The 20058-nt window shown below is 26.9% G+C and overlaps 1 protein-coding gene across 2 annotated transcripts in view; it reads right to left on the bottom strand.

The window, feature by feature from the left end:
• LOC107452839 (uncharacterized) overlaps positions 1-20058 on the bottom strand; it is a 141369-nt gene that overhangs the window by 89644 nt on the left and 31667 nt on the right. For both annotated transcript variants that reach the window (XM_016069452.4, XM_016069451.5), the window contains exon 2: positions 12683-12794. In XM_016069452.4, coding sequence (XP_015924938.1) covers positions 12683-12790 — 108 coding nt within the window. In that variant the 5' untranslated portion in view covers positions 12791-12794. The remainder of the gene's footprint in view (positions 1-12682; positions 12795-20058) is intronic.

The following is a 20058-nucleotide window of genomic DNA, read 5'->3' as shown; positions in this document are numbered from 1 at the left end:
CATTACTTTAAAAATTTGCGCAAGAAATTTATAAAATTCTCGCATAATTTAATTTTGATTTTTTTTAGTTGTTTTATTTTTAGTATCTTATTTTAAAATCCAGTAATTTGTTTACCTTACATTATGAAATAAGTGCACGTGATATTTATTTTAATTTGATTGATTTTCTTACAAGTATTAACGCTCTAAACACATTATTTTTAGTTTACCTCCATATATCCACTTTTTACATACAAACATTAAACTAAATTTTGCATTACATTTTTTTTATGGAACCATACAGATTAAACTAGAAAAATATATTTTTCAGATAACCTGCCGTTTAGACAATATCAAAACTACTAAAACAAATAAGTTAATATTCCTTTGTCAGCCGAAATTACAAGATAATATCCATAAACATAACCTTTTACCCCATTAACTGTGTAATGGGCAACTTATGCATAGCTGCGTTCTCAATGTTTCAACGATACTACGATAAAGCAAAATTTAAAAGCTTTTTAAGATTCGAATGAAGTTTAACATGAAAAATGGTGCCATTTCTTAGCCTTTCATGCCAAAGGTAATATCAGAAGTAACACGCATTTATTTATTTTTATTTTTCAGATGAACCTAGTTCCCTGTAGTAAAAGGGGTCATTTTTCTTCCCCAGGTGTCAGATGGACGGTGCGGAGTTTACAGAAAGTTGTTAATTTCTCTTGTTGGATATGAAATGAAAACTCGTTTTTCTATTGAGACAGCAATAATTAGGACAGAGATGAGTTTTACTGAATGCTGCCAGTTATGAAAATGGAATTAAAGCCGTTGGCTTGTTTTGAAAAAAAGATTAATTAAGATGTGTTTGAGTTTTGAATGATAAATAATACAGAGCTGTGTTTCTTTTTTTCTATTTTTTTTTAAAGGGGTTGAATTTCCGACCTCATTTTTGCCTTTCATTTGAACGAGTTAAATATGAAGTATGTGAAAATTATCAAATACTAGTCACAAAACTGCAAAAAAATATTGTTCATACGCTACTGTTTAGTAACTTCAACTTATTTTTTTTTCAGTTTTTTAAAATAATAAATTCTCGGGTTGGTTTGTTTAAGAAAGGAAAAAAAAGCATAATTTAACAAACAAATGGAATTTCGTTTTAAACCTTTTCTTAATCAAAGCAGCAACCTTTAGAAATGTTCCTCACACACTCAACGAATTTTAATGGTCCAACATTTCGAATCCAAAAATACATTACATTTCGAATATTATTCCAATTGTATTATATCAATCACCACCTGCACATGATTTTGGTTGCAATATTTATATGAGCTTATTCAAATGATTCCCTTAACATCATATGTATTTTTATGCATTCAAATTTTAAAACTTACTATTTTAAAAATACAATATCTCTATAGTAACATAGTATTTCGTAAATACGATTATTTATTATCTTTTACGTAAAAAGATATAAATATTTGTCTTTGATAAATGATAGTTAATGAACTATTTAATATTAACATTGATATAATGACTTACATTTCACAATTAAAATATTATTTTTCACAGAACAGTGCTCATTTGTTTGTTTTTATATGTATTATGTATATTATTGTGTATATTAAAAATTTAGAACAAAATTTACAAAACTCTCTTACTGATTCGACAATAATAATATATTTGAAATATGAATTTAGATGCTAAATATTCTACATGTATTTTTTACAAATAAAAAAGTTAAGAAATGTAAAATACGTTAAAAGGATGATCGGCCAAATCATAAGTAATAATTTAAGATGACTTTTAATTATTAGCTTAGGTAATAAAATATTAAATGATGTATGCAATGCAATATTATGTAACGTAATATTAAGCTTTATCTATTTAAAATAGCTTCTTTAAAAACAATATCCTTTGCATGATTCAAAATTCTAAATCAAAAACAAAAAAAAACTTTCCTTTTAATTCTATAAATAAAATAATAGGATTATTAGTCTGATTCAAATAAAAGGCATTATCCCTAAAATTAAACTCTGTTTTATTTCTTGCTTGAATCATGAAACTATGTAATATTATATGATAATTTAGATAACTCATGAATTTTTCGAGTCATTTGCATGTCAAAAAGTTTCAAATATGCTTTGATCCAATTTGAATGTAAGTGAATTCAGAAGCTAATTTCAACTACTGAATACATTGGCGTGACACATAATGAGTTTTCTATTCTTTTGTAATTTCTTATTCAGCTTCTTCTGTAACCATTTTTATTTTGTATTATGATAAACTAAATGGAAAGCGTCACGAATTTAAATAGTTAATCGTAATTTCACGGAATATATATACTATGTCTGGATGATTCCAAAAGATGATATGGTTGAAAGTAGCCTAATTATTTTAATGTGTTATTTAATGCATTTATAATAAGAACAAAGAAAGTATAAAATAATGAAACGAAAGTGGGAAAGTTATACGACTATTGTTTGCAATTAAGGGTTACATTTGAATATTAACTAGACTCATTAACATATAAATCTCAATTCAAACTTATACGTAATAGGAAGTTTTCTTAAATTTTGTTTTAAGCGTAACAATTACAACCGTTCTTATGGAACAGAATAAAAAAAATTAAAAAAACTTATTGTTGTTGTCTCCATTTGTTTAAATTTATAAAATTCGATAAAATAACAGTTAAATTTATTTATGTTGTTTATATTAAAGAAAGTTATTTGTAATAAATGCTTCTAATAGTAACGGAAGTTTTAGAAATTTATAAACAATCATATAACTTGTAAATAAGAAATAAGCTTTATAATGCTTCTTTAAAATATAGGTGTAACAAGATTTTTTAATTAGAGTTAAAAAATATTTAATTTATGTAAAAATTTTTCAAAACTCAAATATCTAAAAAAATGATCTGATTATTAGCTCCAAATCTACCACTGTCTGTATTTTTTAATTAATAATTTATTTATTAAAATAATAATAATAACAAGATTAAAATTATTACAATTAATAATTAATGCTTATAATAATTATAATTGACAGTTATTTATTTTTTAGTCTATCAATTCTGTAAATAATAACAGTTCATTTTATGGATTATGAGTATTTTGAATTTTTGTAATGTTTTTTAATTGGCTGAAGAATACCAAAACTTTTTGTCATACACGTCATATCATTCCGAATAACACAAATTAAAATGTCTTGAAGAAGCTAAGCGCTATCACATCGCATATCATTGCATTAGCAACGCTTGTTAAGCACAAAAACGTTTTAAAATATTCCAGGAGTGTTTGTGTTCAGTCCCTTAAAATGATATACAACTTAAGAATGCAATACTCATTCAATCTATGTTTTTGAAACTTTGAAATATCAATTAAATAAGTCGAAAATTAGAACTTTCTACCAAAATAGATCCGTATTCCATTTTTCTAAAAATATTGTACACCCGTCTATAATCAATAATCTAAAAAAATTCTATTAAATTAGGAAAACTTTTTAACACACACACTTTTAAGATCATATTAAAATTATGTTAATTTTTCTGATGGTATATAATATTTCAAAAACAAAAGTTTTTTTCTTTCTTAGGTTGATATGCAGGGACCGATCAAGACGAATTCGAGCCCAAGGCCCACCAAATTTCCCGGGCCCCTTACAAAATATTTTTGAAATTAAATTACTGAAGAGTAGTCCTAACAATAAAAGAGAATTTATGGAACAACATGATTCAAGAGAAACATTCAAAGATATTTTGAAAGCAGACAATTGAAGATTATTTTTCTAAGATAAAGTTTGCGCATCTATAAATGAAAGCAAAATATAAAACAATTGTACGTCAAAATAAAAATAGTTTGGTGACCACAAGCAATTGAAATTACTGGTTTTTGCTAAAAGTCACCGATTAGCTGAATAATTTTTTATTGTAGGCGGTAATTATTTTTTATTTAGTACTTAAGCCAACACAAATATAGCCTACCTTTCATTAGATTTAAAGATAAGTTCAGCATGTATGCAAACATATTACAGTCATTAATTATAATTTTTATTAAAAAATACATTTCAACACAGAAAAAATATCCAAAAGAGCAAAAATTGTATCTATTTATAGAAAATTAAACAATTTATTTAGATTATAACACATCTTAAAAAATTAAGAGAAAAACGGTTTCTTTCAGCATTTTAAGAAAACTGTAATATTTATGAGGCTCCTCAGAAATTGTGGGCCCTAGGCCCATGTCTATTGGGCCTAGACGATAATCAGGCCCTGTTGGTATGTTATAGTTGAGTATATCAACAAGCGTAACAATACCAATCCTCTTGAAAGAACACCATTATAACTTTTCAGTTGTAAATAACATTTTTCAAATGGTTGTTATCTAATAACAAGAAACAGTTAACTTGTACCACATTTTTATGAAACCATTATGTATCTACTCGAGCGTGTGTCTTTACTTAACTGTATTGCAAAAGATTATAAAAAGAGCCAATAAAAATATCGAAATACGACAAGGGATTGGACATTGATTTTTCGATTCCCATAAAACTATTTCAGAGATGCGGATATAGTTTTATTACTTTTAGGAAGTGAAAGTGAAAATTTATTATTAAACTATAACCTTAAGCCATACTTGAAACATAAAAGCAAAATGATTTTATAGCTTATGAATGAAAGTAAGCATGTGATAATGGCCGTATAACATAAAATATTTCAAACTAGTTCTATTCCTGCGGCTCTATAGATCCGTTAATCAGTACTTTAACATGTTTAATTCATCACTTCATAAATCATTGTTAACTTTTATTATTATTTTTTTACGGGAGAATCAGTTAACTGTTAAAACTCAGATGAAGAATGAGAAATAATTGTTGAATTGTTAAATAAGATTCAAGAATTACCATAAAAACCCAGAATTTATACGAACTACAATTTTGTTTTCAGTTTTAAAAATTACAGTTAACGAGCTAGATAAAAAAGCATGTTACGAGATTTTAAGAAGGAGTGATATTTGTAAATAGTCAAGTTCAGAACACGATTCAGTCGGCTTTGGGTATAAAATACTAATTTACTATGTCGAATCATAAAATATGGTAGTTTAGTCGAGAGTTTTAAAAATGTTTCAAATAAAGAACTCAAGTCAGAAAAAACATGTTAAGTGACATTTTGAAAACACTCAGAACGTGGTAAAAAGGATATTTCGAAAGCACTTAGAACATGCTAAATGCCATTTTAAAAGAATCAGAAAATATTAAGTCGTATTTCAGAAAACACTGTTTCAGAGCTTGTTCTGGTTGGCTGTAAGCATAAGATATTAAAAAACTCTCACAAATCATAAAATATGACAGTTTAAAATCTAATTCTCAAAACGTTACAAAAAAAGAATCCATTAGAAGAACATGCTTAGCGATATATTGAAAACGCTCAGAAAATGTGAAGACAAATTTTTGAAAACTCAAGCTTAGAGGGAGAGAGCCGTAAGTATAAAATATTAATTTACTCTCTCAAAGCACAAAATTTAACAGTTTAGCAGACAATTTTAAGAAATGTTACTATTAAAGAACCCAGTAGAAGAACGTGATAATGCTATGATATTTTAGAAACATTCAAACTATGCTGAGCGAGTTTTGAAAAAAAAAAAAAAACACTCAGAACATGTGAAGTCACATTTTGGAAAACTCAGGACCGACGCAAGTTTTGTTATGTTGTAAGCATAATACATTAATTTACTCTTTTAAGTCATAAAATATGGCAGTTTATTCGTTAGTTATCAAAATTAACAAAAAGGAATTCATGCTACTTGATATTTTGAAAGGACTCTAAACATGTTTAACCCTTTGCTTACGGCAGGTACAGCAATACTTCAATTGTAAAAAATATATTGTACAAATGTTAGTTTTTTTGAAACAATTTTTATTTTTTTCCAACATTAAGTTTAAATAAGTAAATTAATGCTTTTGTGAGAATTATTTTACAAACAATTAATAATGAAATAAAATTAAAATACTATTTCAAAGAAATATATTTTATATAAATTAAAAGTATAATGTAAATATTAATTTAAAGTGGAATATTTCAAATAAACGAAACATTTTTTCATTACACTAGCACTGAGGGCATTTTTGTTGTTATAACTTTACCTTCTTTCTTTGAGATGGTATAAACATAGAGTTTAAAAATTTAATCATAAACTATAAAATTTCAAATGCTTCGATTGCACAAAAAATATCAAAATATCAATTTTTATGAATATGAAACCAAAAAAATATTGCTTAGTTAGAAACGTGTTACTGCTAAATCAAGATAACCGGGCTAACACCCACAATCAAGTAACATAACTTCAATACAAACATTTGTGCATTAAGATTTTAAAGATAACTTAACTATTGAGTTCTCATCAAAACAGACAAATGATATAGAACAGAAATGATAAAGAACCATGAAATGAGGAATATCCGCATTGTTATCGTCTGCGTTTTCCGTGATGCATACGATAATTTTTCTGAAAACAAAATTAAATGAAAGCGAAAAGATTTTTTTTTAGCTGAAGTCTGAAATTAGTCACCATATTTTCCTAATATTTCCGAAGATAGATATAAATAGGCTGATTAAAAACTGATAATTTCCGCAAAAAAACTAATAAATAAAGCATTTCCGCTAGAATAGTCAATAAAGCTCATCTGTGTGTTTTTGGTATCTGTTTTTGGCATCAGTTATGATGGAAGAATAAACGACAAAGCAAATTTCCTCGTTCCTTTGTTGTTAAATATTTTTTTGTAAACTGCGTACTCATTAAACTTACCCTTAAGGAAAGTAAAGTTGGACAAGTTTCATCGAACGCTAAATAGAACTCACGTGAGGAAATTTGATTAAAAAAACTTACCTATTTAAAATACAATTATGAGTACTTCTTGTTTTAAATATATTTTTAAAAAGCAACTTGCTTTGTTTTCAGATCAAAAATAACCCAGTTTTTTTTAAAAATAAAAGCATTTTTTTTATGTGATTTTATTCCTTGGAAAAAGCCGACATTTTTAATATCTTTTTTGTTCGCGAAAGTTCCTAGGAGCATATAAAAAATTATCTATCATATTAAGCTAAATTAATGTTATGAAGCATATTAGTTTTCTAAAAGAATTCTTAAATTTGTTAAAATTTGTCAGAATCTATACAACAAACGGCACAGGATAAACTGTATTTAGTAATCATTTCATACATAGTTTTCATTCGAGAAAAATTTTCTAAATAATTCAGTAAACTTTACTAAAATTAAGCAACTGAAAAAGAATTATATAATTTATTTTCCTTTTATGAAATTTTTATAATAATTTTAAACTAAGTAAAAAAATATTAATTGTAATACAAACTTGATTCAATAAAAAAAATGGCACTAATTATTTTTTACAGGTTTTATTTAGTATGCCGTTGGTTTTCAATGTAATAAAAATAAATTTTACATGCATTATTAATATTTCTTGTACATTGAAAAGTGGAAAAATTCTTTTTAACCCTTTTACTAAGTAAAACAGTCAGTACCAAAAATTTTTACCCTTTTATTTTTTGTCAAAATTCTGTATCGTGTTCCATTAAATGATACAGAAAGATTTGAAATATACACCTCATCATTTAATTCACGAGTATAATAATATAAAACATGTATAAATTCCTAAATATGAAGGTAAGTGAAGAAACAAATTAAGAATCTAAACTGAAAAAATTATGCTTAAAAATTACTCTAATAAAACGATGCGTCTCAATTAAAGAAATCAACTCAATGGGTTAAATGGCATGTAAATTATATCAAGCGTTGAATCAAATAACAACAGAATAAAAAAAATCAGATACACGAACAAAATTATTTTTAAATTAAAAAATTAATATTAATTAATTTGGTAACAAAATTAATAAATAAATTAATGGATTCAAATTGATGAGTTAATTGTTTTATAAATAAAGCAGATTCATATTGAAAAATTAAATGTTATGTGTACCAAGAGGTTATAATAGTATTTTAATTTAATAATATTATTTTCTTTGTATCACAGTTTCATTTAGACTTCCTTAGACAGAATATTACTAATTATTAATGGGGTATTTTATAACTTCTATAAAGAATATTACAATTTAACTTTAGGAATGAAGGGAAAAAATTATATTTGAAGGACACTAAAAAAATTAAAATGTTTTAATTTTTTCATGTGACTTTAATGTGAAAGTCAAGCAAGAGTCGAGATTATCTTTAAAAATTATCAAAAATGATGGTTTTTTACATTCTTTGTTCTTTTATTTATGCTAAACCTATTTTTTAAAATTATTAATCTAAGTCAGAACACAATATGTTGTATCGAAAGTAAAACAAGTATTAATAAATTATACACATAGATGTTAAATTACTAAACATAATTGTTTTTTAAAACTTCTTAATCTCTAAAGTAAGTAAGCATGTTATGAAGGATATCTAAAGTGTTGTTGTTGTAATTTATTTACGTTGCACTAGAGTTGTGCAATGGGCTATTGGCGACGGCCTGGGAAGCATCCCCAAAGATGATCCGAAATTTTGATACTCAGCAGAAGGGGTGATCTGCTGGGAACCGTGATTTAACGATCAGGATACCCAAAGCGGATGAAGCAGTAAATTAAATTGCTTAGTTACTAAATGTAATTTTTAAAATTTTTAAGTTAATCAGTAAGTAAAGTAAGTAGTCTTAACTACCAAATGTAAGTTGTAGCTAATTTTGATGTGATTGAATAAGGTATATATTGTTTATTTACAAAAAATTACATTTCAAAGTATGCTAGTTGCAAATCACAATCATGTCACAAAAAATAGTCATTAATTTAAGTAAACAATAATAGAAAGATGATATGCTTGTACGAAAGGGGTTTAACAGCTGTTCGATTGTTTGCAAAGAGGAAACGTTCTGATCCTTTAATTATAGTTTCCACAACATTAATCACGTAATGACATGTTTCAGATTAAGCTAATAATGTTCTAACATTACCTATTCTTAGTCTAGCATACTTTAACTGCCAAATTGTATTAGCAACTATTTAAAGCATAAGTTTATGCTTAAAAATATGTTCTATAATGTTTATAGTGTTTGTAGGATTATATTAGAATGTCAGCATATTTGCTAACGAAATCGAACAATTGCAAATTAACTTTATTCTAATCACTGTACAAAATTACAAATACAATACAAGAAGAACATGATAAAGATGATTAAAATGTAGCAAATATAGTAAAATGTCTAATTAACATTTTAAGTTTTTAATGATCTGCTGTTGATACAAATATAAACATTCGTATTTGGGAAACGAGTGGTGATAAAATACTTATTTAGTCTGAAAATAAATTTAGCTTATTTATTTTTTTCCCTTGGATATCAAAATTTAAAATAACTGATACTGATATCAATAACATACTTTAAAACGCATACTGATATCAGTATTTTAAAATCATCACTGCAATCAAATTTGGGTATATCTTTTATCACATCATAATATTTCATTTATATCTTCGCTTGTATTAATTGCGCTTATATTTACAATGAAAACTTTTGAAAATTTAGTTTAGATTAAGTTTCAGGGTTTTTGGTTATTTTAAAGTAACTTTCGGTTTTTCAAAAATTTTTTAAGTTTACTTAGATTTTCTGATAAGTGAAAACAAAACAAGCATATATCTTAAGATTTAAAGTGATTTTTTGATTTTTAAAGCTTAAATAAAAATACTAAAGATGAAAATCATCTTAAAATAATAATGGATTTCGTTTCTTTAAAAAAGCATCTACTCAAATTTTTATAATTTTCTGAAAAGGGATTGGATTTGAAACAAAAGGCTTCGATGCAAGTTGTTATGCATCAAGACGTAATTACATGTTTATTAAAATTCAAAAACTAGCTTCTGTTTCCCAGATGACCAAATATTTTTAAAAAATATTTTAGCTCATTATAAATTCCATTTTCCGCTAGGTGCAGATGTCTTATAAGACCCACCACCAAAAAAGGAGTCTAGTAGGCGAAAAGCTCGCGTGAATCATCTGCTAAGGTCGTTTCGTAGGTAGCGGGACAAGGATCTGGTTGGTTCGCACAAGCAACTGAAAGTGGAAAGGTTTTACCAAAATCTTTCACTTTGCTTTCAAAACTATAAACTTTTATCTGTGAGTGGGATTTGCATGAGTTTGAAAGAGAGAGAAAGAGAGTTTGAGTTGTGTCTGGTCGCATCACGTACTAGTTTCCTAGAAGCCCACGTTTTGTTGCTTTTGGAGGCGGAGTTGCAGGATGACAATGTTTGTTCGAATGGAAAAAAAGGTGAATGGTTGGTGTTGATGAGTATTCTTCGCGGAGAAAACCGTCTAGTGATGATGACATAGAAGCTCAGCAGTTACAGTTAAAAAGGAGAGAAATGAATAATAAAAGTGGGAGTCCTCTGTATGGGGTCAAAGCGTGGAGGGATTTTTTTAAGAAAGCCACGTAGCTGTTTTCCTTAATGTCGCGTTCAGTTTTTAAAATATTTCACTTGATTTTAAGCGAATCAGAAAATAAAAGCCGTATTTCATATATAAAAAATAAAATCCATGAAACTGGCATTTATTTAGGTTCCAAAAAGCTAAAAAGTGAAACTTTTATTTTAAAATAATTATTTCAATTCATGTAGGGACAACAAATAAATCTAATTTCAAATCACCTGTGATTCCAAATTAATTTCGAAAGACAATAAGTAGTCATATGTATTTTACTTTAGTACGAGTTTCACGTTAGTACGAGATATTTTGATAAGTAGCTCTCAATTTTTCTGCTAAATCGACAGTAACTTTTGTAATTGAATATTTTTTTACTCTCTCTATAGCGTCAGAAATTACAATTTGCTAGTTAAGCATGGTATAAATACTTTTTTTAAGGATTCGGAAAGGTATTAGGAATGAAAGGGGGTAAGGGAAAGAGAATTTTATCTAAAAAACATCAAAAAGGATTTATAAGGATATGGTTAGTTCGACTTAAGTCATTGGTAAATATCAGAGGGAAAATTGATAAGAACATGGTTAGTACTAGAGTTCCAAAAGGCATAAAAGGATAAAAACTGCTAAGTGTATAATCATTCCGTGTAAATTTCTTAAATGTATAAGGCAAACAAATAAAAAAAAGAGCATGGTTAGCTGATATAATAGTAGGTATGAAATCTGGTTTAGCTCATTCTAAATTTTCTAAAGAACATTAGGGTCACTTCGACTTAAATCATTGGTAAATATAAAAGGGAAAATTGATAAGAACATGGTTAGTACTAGAGTTGCAAAAGACATAAAGGGATAAAAATTGTGCATAATCATTCCGTGTAAAGTTCTCAAATATATAAAGCAAGCAAATAAAAAAAGGCATGGTTAGCTGACATAATAGCAGGTATGAAATCTGATTTAGCTCATTCTAAATTTTTTAAAGAACATTAGGGATGCAGATTAGTACAGACTCAGTAACGTGACTGATCCACGATAAGTTTCTTAATGATGTAAAGAAAAAAAAATGCTAAGAATATAATCATTATGTGTAAATTCCTTAAAGATAAGAAAATTAGTAAAGGTTTGGTTTGTTAGTATAAGATAGCAGTGATGATATCTGGTTTAGTCAATATTTAAAAGACCATTCAGGATGAAAACCAGTAATGGCATGTTTATTCTGAGTTTTTAAAAAATATAAATGGCAAAAACAGCTAAGAATATTATCATTAAAAAAATTTCTCTAAGTCATCAAGTAAGTAAATTAGCAAAGGTTTGGTTAGTTAGTATAAGTTAGCAGGTATGATATCTGGTTTTGTCAGTACTTAATTTTTAAAAGACCATTGGGGATAAAAACCAGTAAAAATTACTCTATGTGAGTTTTTAAGAAACATAAGAGTCATAAATTGCTTAAAATATAATTATTTCGAGGAAATTCCTTAAAAGACATCAGAGATTAAAATTAGAAAATATTAGTTAAGTAATATAAAAACCCTTCATGTAAATTTCTTAAAGATATAAGGGAAAAAATAGTAAAGGCATGGTTAGCTACTATAAGATAAGAGGGGTGAAATCTGGTTTAGCCTATCCTAAATTCCTTAAAGACTGTTAGGGATGCAAATTAATGCATACATAATTACACGATTGATCCATGATATAAGTCTATTCAAAAGGTAAACACACGAGGAACAAAAATTACTAAGAGTATAATTATAGAAAATTTTGTAAAGATATTAGGGAAAAAATTAGTAAAGGTATGGTTACTTAGAAGATGGCAAGATTGATATCTGGTTTAGACCATTCTAAATTCGTTAAAGACCATTACAGATGCAAATCAAAGACATGTTTGCTCCACGTGAGTTTTTAAAAAAACATGAAGGATAAAAAATGCTAAAGATAAAAACATTTCCAGTAACTTCTTTAAAGGATATCAGAGGTTGAAATTAGTAAAAATTTGGGTGATTAGTATAAGATAACATATACGAAACATGATTAAGGTATTATAAGTACTTATAAAATTTTTCTACTGAAAATATGAAGCATTGAATTGGTAAGCGTTTTGAAGATTCATTTGAAGGCTTAAAATATTTTAGATTATATCTCTTTTTTCCCTTTTAAAGTATTTGCAAGGAAATATAAGAAGAAGGAAAATCTTCCAGATGTTTCTAGTAAACTTAAAGAACAGTTGGTTAGAATACGTAAATGATAGTCGACTTACCCTGAAGAGTCGTTCTTTTGTAAACCAAGCATCTTCATCTTCTTCTAAGCCTAAATCAACGTTGAGTTCATCCCTGGAGCGAGAGAGAATTTTTCTACGACTGATCATGGCACTGTAATAAAGAAAATCAATAATCCTATTAGAACAATGAATGGTTTATGATGGATAAATAATAAGAGACAAGTTCAATAAACTTTATAGTAAATCATTGGGCAACCCTTCACGAAACTTAACAAGCCACATAAGGAAAAAAACTGTTACTGAAGTTCTTATTTTAAGACCAATAAATGTTGACTTGAAGAATTATCGCTTGATGTTTGAAAGTGATGTTGCATTTTAAAGACACCAATAAATGTTTTTTAGAAAAACTTCCCCATCGCCCTCCATGTTTGTTTTTTCTGCCGTTCTGATAATTTCGAACGATAAAATAATTCATATTAATGATGGTAACTTTGGCTGATAAAATCTGTTGCATTTTATAATTGTTCAATTAGAAAAGGAAAGTGGATCACTTAAAAAAGAAAATTACATAAAATCTGTTTAGTTAATTTGTTTTAATATATTTAACCGAAGTAGTATGAGTTTGAAAAGTGTTGCTAGTTCTAATTAAAATTGAATTATAAAAAATATTTAAATGTTTGCTTATAGTTCACTAACTTGTAATAAACAAGTTAATCGGTAAAAATATTAAGAGACAGGTATATTTTCATAGTATGCCTTAATACATTACATAGCTAATGTAAATCATGGAAATGTAAATTCAGTAATAGTTAAAATTCTTAACTTTATTTAATGGTGAAAAAGATGAGAAAGAAAAGATGAGAAAGAAAAGATGAAAAATAAGAACGCAATAATTCGATTTTTTTAGCAATTATTATCACTTAGAATAAATTTCCTTCATCAAGATTTGTATGGAATTAAATTTTCTGATTTCGGTAAGAAAATTTTACTGCATCAAATTATGCCTTGTAAAATGTTAAATATGTTACTTATATCATAGTTTATTCGAACATTTTTATTTTAAACGAACGTTCTGTGAATAAAACAATAATAACATGTGTCAGAAATCTGGATCTTTAGATTTTCTGAAATAAATCTGATTTGTAAATAAACACTCTATTAAAGAAAAAAATTATGCTTTAATATTTAATTTTGTAACAAATCGTTCAGATTAAAATGATGTTTAAAATTTAACATTGTATTTTAAATTGAAGGTTGCTTACAAACTATTACTACAAACTTATTTGTAAACCTTAAATTGTTTTCATTGAAAAACAATAATAAAAATAACTAACTTTTCTTAATTGAACAACTTAGATAGTAGAAGCCTTATTATTTTGAAATTTCATTTCAGAAAAAAATACGAGAAATTAAGGCTATTTCGGGTAGAAAACTATGTACCAGTGCCAGTATGCAAATTTATTTTAATATTTCTGGTAATCAAATTAAAGCAAATTTTTCCAGTTTCTTAAATCTAAATTACTTAAAATATAGTTTAATAAATTAGTAATAACTTCTATAAGATTAAAAATTGTGGTTTTTCATAAATCTGATTTATTTTAACAAACCAATATGTGATTATTGTGAAATGAAATGATATGTGGTTATTGTGAGTCAGAAATATTAAAAAAAACAACAGTTGTTTAGCATCCTAAAAACTCTGAACTGTGTCTTAAAATGTAATAGAACTTTGTAAAAATAATTGTCACAAATTATAAACACATATTAAAATATTAAAAAAAAAGATTTGTTTTCCTTCCTAATTTTTAAAATTTGTAGCTTAGCGGAAAGTCTTTTCTTCAACTATTGCATAAATTTAAGATAATATTTACAGATAATTAGTTCAGATTAGAGTAAAAAAGAAATTATACGCCAAAAATCTGATTTCAGACGATTTGTTACAGAAGATTGAGAACAAAATATATTGAAACGAACTGTGGCCAACTCCTCGCATAATTTCTTCCTCCTCACGGTTTGTGATATGGTCGAATAAAATTATTCGATGCCGATAAGAAAGTAGAATATTTTGTTTCTCTACGTGAAATTATGACCTGAAAATTGCTAGATTTATTACAGATATCATAGTTCACAATAACAGTTTTCAACCTAAACTGAGCTTCTGTCAGCACAACAATGGTATCAGGTGCCATTTTCGCGACACGAGAAGTCACGTTCCATTGCGACCGGAAACGTTGTTCTGAGATACACAATGGCAACAGCTTACCGTTAATGATAGACGAACTACGACCTCGCGTGCAGATCACCACAGACGATAATCACACTACATATATTCTACGTTCCAACCTGTCGAACGATTAACGGCTTCACGTAGGCTTTTTGCATAATAGTTGTTGCATTGTGTTACAAAATAAAAATGTCAGTAAGCTTAGAATTTTTGAAATATTAGGCCTAATAAAAATTAGTGCTGTAGAAAAATTTTGGTTTAAAATAAAATTTCTGACATTTTTCAAGCTTAGGCAATGTTATGACAGCTGCTAATTAATGTTACTAATAAAGATTAAATATTTAATGATTCAAAAATCTTCAATTAATCTTGAAAAGAGATTTTATAGCTTTCATGTAAGCAAATTTCACATTTGAAAATTGTGATTTCTTTCGAATAGAAAACCAGTTATAGAACTATATATATTTTTGCATGATCTCTAACCAGTGATATGTTTTTAAGCAGTAACGCGGCTTTTAATGGAAAAGATAACATAATGAAGCAGTTTCGTACATAACAATCTTGCATAAGATATGAGTTTTTACTGCTGCGCAATGTTTCGTGCTGTATGGATATATATGTGATTTTTTTTTCAATCTTCTCTGTCCTGTCATTTAAGATAATTGCTATCAAAGTTTAATTTTTTGTATAAAAAATTGTCAGTGAGTTAGTTTTTCTCCAAATAAAAAATCCAAACGTTTGCTTCAAATTCGAAAAAACAAACAAACTCATTTCTGTAACAATCCGTAAAAAGCAATTAAACCTGAATGCCTTTCTAAGCATGTAACGCTAAGTTGGGGAGAACTTGGTGATTAATTAAAACATTAAAACCTGTTTATTTAATACAGTTTTGAAAGCATACACATCATTAGAGCGATTTGAACATGAATATTTTCGAATATCCTTACTCTATGCTAAAAAGTATTAATTCATCATTGTGTTGTTTGTTTAAATATATTTTATATAAAACTAAAAGGAATTTACTTTTATTATTTAAGCGATATATATAGGCTCTGATAATTTTGTTTTTCTGTCGTTAAATTTTTTTTCACAAATTATAACACTAACTTTAAATGCATGTAATATTTATTGCGTCTAAAATTCCCTATTTTACCTAAAAATTAATATTACAACATTAAAATATACATTATTTATTCATTAAAATGCAGCTAATAAATAAATATTTTCCCGAAAATTTTTTTTTATTTTTCTTTTTCTTTTAATATAGATGTGAACATTAAAATACAATTATTATTGTGTAGAAAAAACGAGTTAGCATTAAAAATGCTTTAAGAATTCCGAAAAGGTTTTAAAATCACATTGTGTGCTGCTTCTGATATATCATTCAGTATTTACTCAGAATTTACTTGTTAATTTTATTCTTTTTTTTTAAAAGTATTCGAAAGAACAGCAGCCTAGCACTTTAATATCAAGCAACGGCAGACTAATCAACAGCAGCCTAGCACCTTAATATAATTCAAGCACCTTAAATAGAAATACATTTGCAGAAAATGTAAATTAAATAAAATCTAAGATTTAACTTGAATTATGAGTTATGAAAAACCAGAACTTTTTTCATTATTGTACTTGTTTTTTTTTCTAACGAAATAAAGTGATTTGACAGAATTCCCGATATAATAAAAAACTATTAAATAATTTAGTATAAGTGGATATTATAAAAAACTGGAATTATAATAATGCATTCGAAATCTTTCGATAATTATTTAAATTGAGAAAACATTTTTAACGAGAGCAAAACTGCATTATAAATAATACAAAATGAAGATTAAAGTTTATAAATAAATGCAAAAATCACAGTTAGAAACGCCTTTGCACTTTTTCAAACTGTTCCTTTAAAATAAGTCAAAAGACGTCAAAAGTCGACTAAAATAAGAGTGAAATACTTCTATCAAAAATAATATATTTATTAGCAAAAATAAAAGTGAGTGGTGAATATAATAAAAACAACATTTACTGGTAAATAGAAAAATATTTGCTACACAGAAAAATAAATAGAAAAATTTATAAACCCAGAAGCCTTTTTACCATCATTTTTTTGCATAATGATTAAAAAAAAAAAAAGTAATACCTAATAAGTTTTAGTTAGAATAAAGAATAATGCGGCAATAATTCCGACAATTTTCCAGAAAGTAGGACTAGCTCTTATTAGAAATAGGAATACAAAAAACGTTTGTCGTTTGCAAATACAAAAAAAGTAAAATTAATAGCAAACGATAACTATTTCTTTTGTATTAATCTTTTATGGAGAAAGTTTTTAATCTTGTAGTGGCAATGGGACATACGTGTAACTGTTCATCGGAGAACAATGATAAATTTTCTGAAGAAGGTCATTGTTCAGACACTGAATGTCAAAGATGGTTTGTCAAGATTAAACGGACAGGAATACACAAGGATGTAGCACGTAAATGTCCAGCATTCGGACACGACAAGTTCCTGCTAAAGAAGAATCGGCATTTCCCGAAAATCGGCACAGCAATTTCCTTTGAATTGAATGAATGCATTAGAGAAAGTTGAAGAAAACAAGCATTACTACTAAATCAGTTTCAGTTTATCAAAAAGAACATCTATTAACCTATTTTTATTTATTTTGTACAATATTTCGATCTGCTCCAATATGATCGTTTTTTTTATTGTCATTTTATAGGAAAGAGTATATTCAAATCTAATTTTGTAATTTCCTGTTACTGCCGTCAAATGAAATTTTGGGAAAAGGAAAAGTTACAGTTTCAACAATTCTTCGATGAAAATTTGTATTTTGGTCTTAGTCATACATTTTACTTTCTCTTGTTCTCTAAAGAAAAAATGGGGTCATTTATAAAAAGGTTTACTCGAATTCTTCTTTTTGCGTAGTAACAATTCATGCATAAGTTTTTAACTACTATGACGAAATGAAGATTAATTATTTGTTAAACATGATGGATGTTTAATGATGTACTGCACTAACTAAAATTTACTGAGTTTGATAAACGAGATTTTTAAATTTTTATTTTTACTATATCATAGTATGAATGCGATAAAATGTAATTATTAAAATAAATTAACAAACCTTATTTTATTCTTTGCATTTATAATTTTATGCTGTAGTTTCTCGGAGTATGCAGATACTAGTACAATATTTTGATAACAATAAATTATTAAACGTTATAATTAATGGGTTTGATAGTAGAATTAATTGTTGAAAATGTTTGACACTTAAAATGTTTTCATTAGTTTCAAATTTACATTTCAAAATCTTGAAAACAATAATAAAGATTTATTATCGAACTTAAATACTTAATAATCTAATATCTTAATATCTTTATTATCTGACTTATGGGTTTGATAGTAGAATTAATTGTTGAAAATGTTTGATGATTAAAATCTTTTCATTAGTTTCAAACTTACATGTCAAAATTTTGAAAACAGTAATAAAGATTTATTATCGAACTTAAATACTTAATTATTTAATATCTTTATTATCTAACTTATTTTTATAACTTAAATGCTTTCCCTGTTTGATTTCAATACACTTTTTTCAGTTTGTTTTCACAAGAATTAAATAAAGAATAGCGATAAATTTGAGTGTTATTGTATGTATTTTACAAGGAAACATTAAGATAATTTAGCATACACATCAAAATTTTGTTTTAAACCTTTTTTTTATTAAAATAATTCACTTTACAAGCGATCAACACCTCACACAATCGGGACAAATTTATTGGTTAGTTTGTCTAAATTTAAGATGCGTTACGCAGATTGTCTAAATTGAATTGTATTGTTCAGATTTTAGATCTAAAATCTTGTCTAAAATAATAAGATAATGTCTATAATCACATGCAGATTACTTTGACTGTAATAAATCTTTGATGCACTTGTCTCAAAGATTCCTTAAACATCCTATGTGTGCTTGTATAAAAAGATACCAATGGTGCTCCGTTAAGTCCCAGGGTTCCGTAGTATGAATTTATTTATGAAATTATTGTGAAATGAATTATTATGCATTACTTATGAAATTATTTATATCAATCTGCTAACAAACTGCTTTTCGATATCAGTATCTTTAAATAACAAGAATGAAATGCACCAATGAAAAATTTCGTTGTTGTTTCCCACCGCGTTTTTAAATAAAAAATAAAGTAATTAAATTTGTTAATAAAGAAATACGTTTCTCTGGTAACCATTTTCAACGTTTATAAAAGTTTTTTTAGCTTTCATTTCAACGAAAACTATAAACTGACTTACCTGTATTCACTAAAATAAAAGGAGTGAGAATTCAACTGTCGGATGTAAAAAATAACTTAATTTATTAATGATAAAACGCTTACACATATTTCATTCCACTTATTTTGTGTTGTAATTTTGAACCCAGAAGGCAAGGGAACTCCTAGACCAAGCATTGGGATAAACTAGCCTTCGTGGAGGGTTTTTTGAGGGACCTAACCCACATTTGCGTTACGTGGAGAGGAAAATCACGAAAGTCTCCCACGGTTCACCCGACAGCAAGGGGGTTCTAACTCATGATTCGTGTACCACTGAGGATATTGTACGTCAACACTGTAGTCAGTGTTGGTCGGAAGCAGAATTCGTACCAGCTACCACTAGGAATCGAATCTGGCTCATCTCATTGGGAAAAGAGCGATCTATCTCCTGAGCCACCGCGACTCTATTAAATATTTTCAAAATAAAGTAGTATTTTTTGCTTGATACTCTCACGATTGTCTTTATATAATTTATTTATAAGGATGGTATTCTGATACCACTTTCTATTATTCCGTTTGTTTTATTAGTGACAGATTGAAGATTATTTTGGATATAATTGAAGATTTGAAAGTGTAACACTTTTTACGACGCTTCAACTTTTTTGTACATAACATTTTGTACATATCTTTTTCTAACATTAACAAAGTAGGTCAAATTGACCATGAATAAATAGCTGAGTTCAAAAAAAAAAGAAAAAAAAAGAAAGAAATGGGGGGAAATATTGATAGTTTATTTTGTTCCCTTAAAAATATTGAAGTAATTTTTAATAGTAGTTTAAAAAGTATACATTTAACACATGCGATTTTTTAATGTTTTGACAACAATGAAATCTCTTGGAAACATTTTTTGGTTTCGTTTTAAATTTCTTATTATAATTTAAAAAAGATTAAAA

Source organism: Parasteatoda tepidariorum, chromosome 5, assembly GCF_982258835.1.
Source record: "Parasteatoda tepidariorum strain Cologne lab strain chromosome 5, Ptep-v5.0, whole genome shotgun sequence".
NCBI classification, from domain to species: Eukaryota; Metazoa; Arthropoda; class Arachnida; order Araneae; family Theridiidae; genus Parasteatoda; species Parasteatoda tepidariorum.
This window is presented reverse-complemented; position numbering and strand designations above follow the sequence as displayed.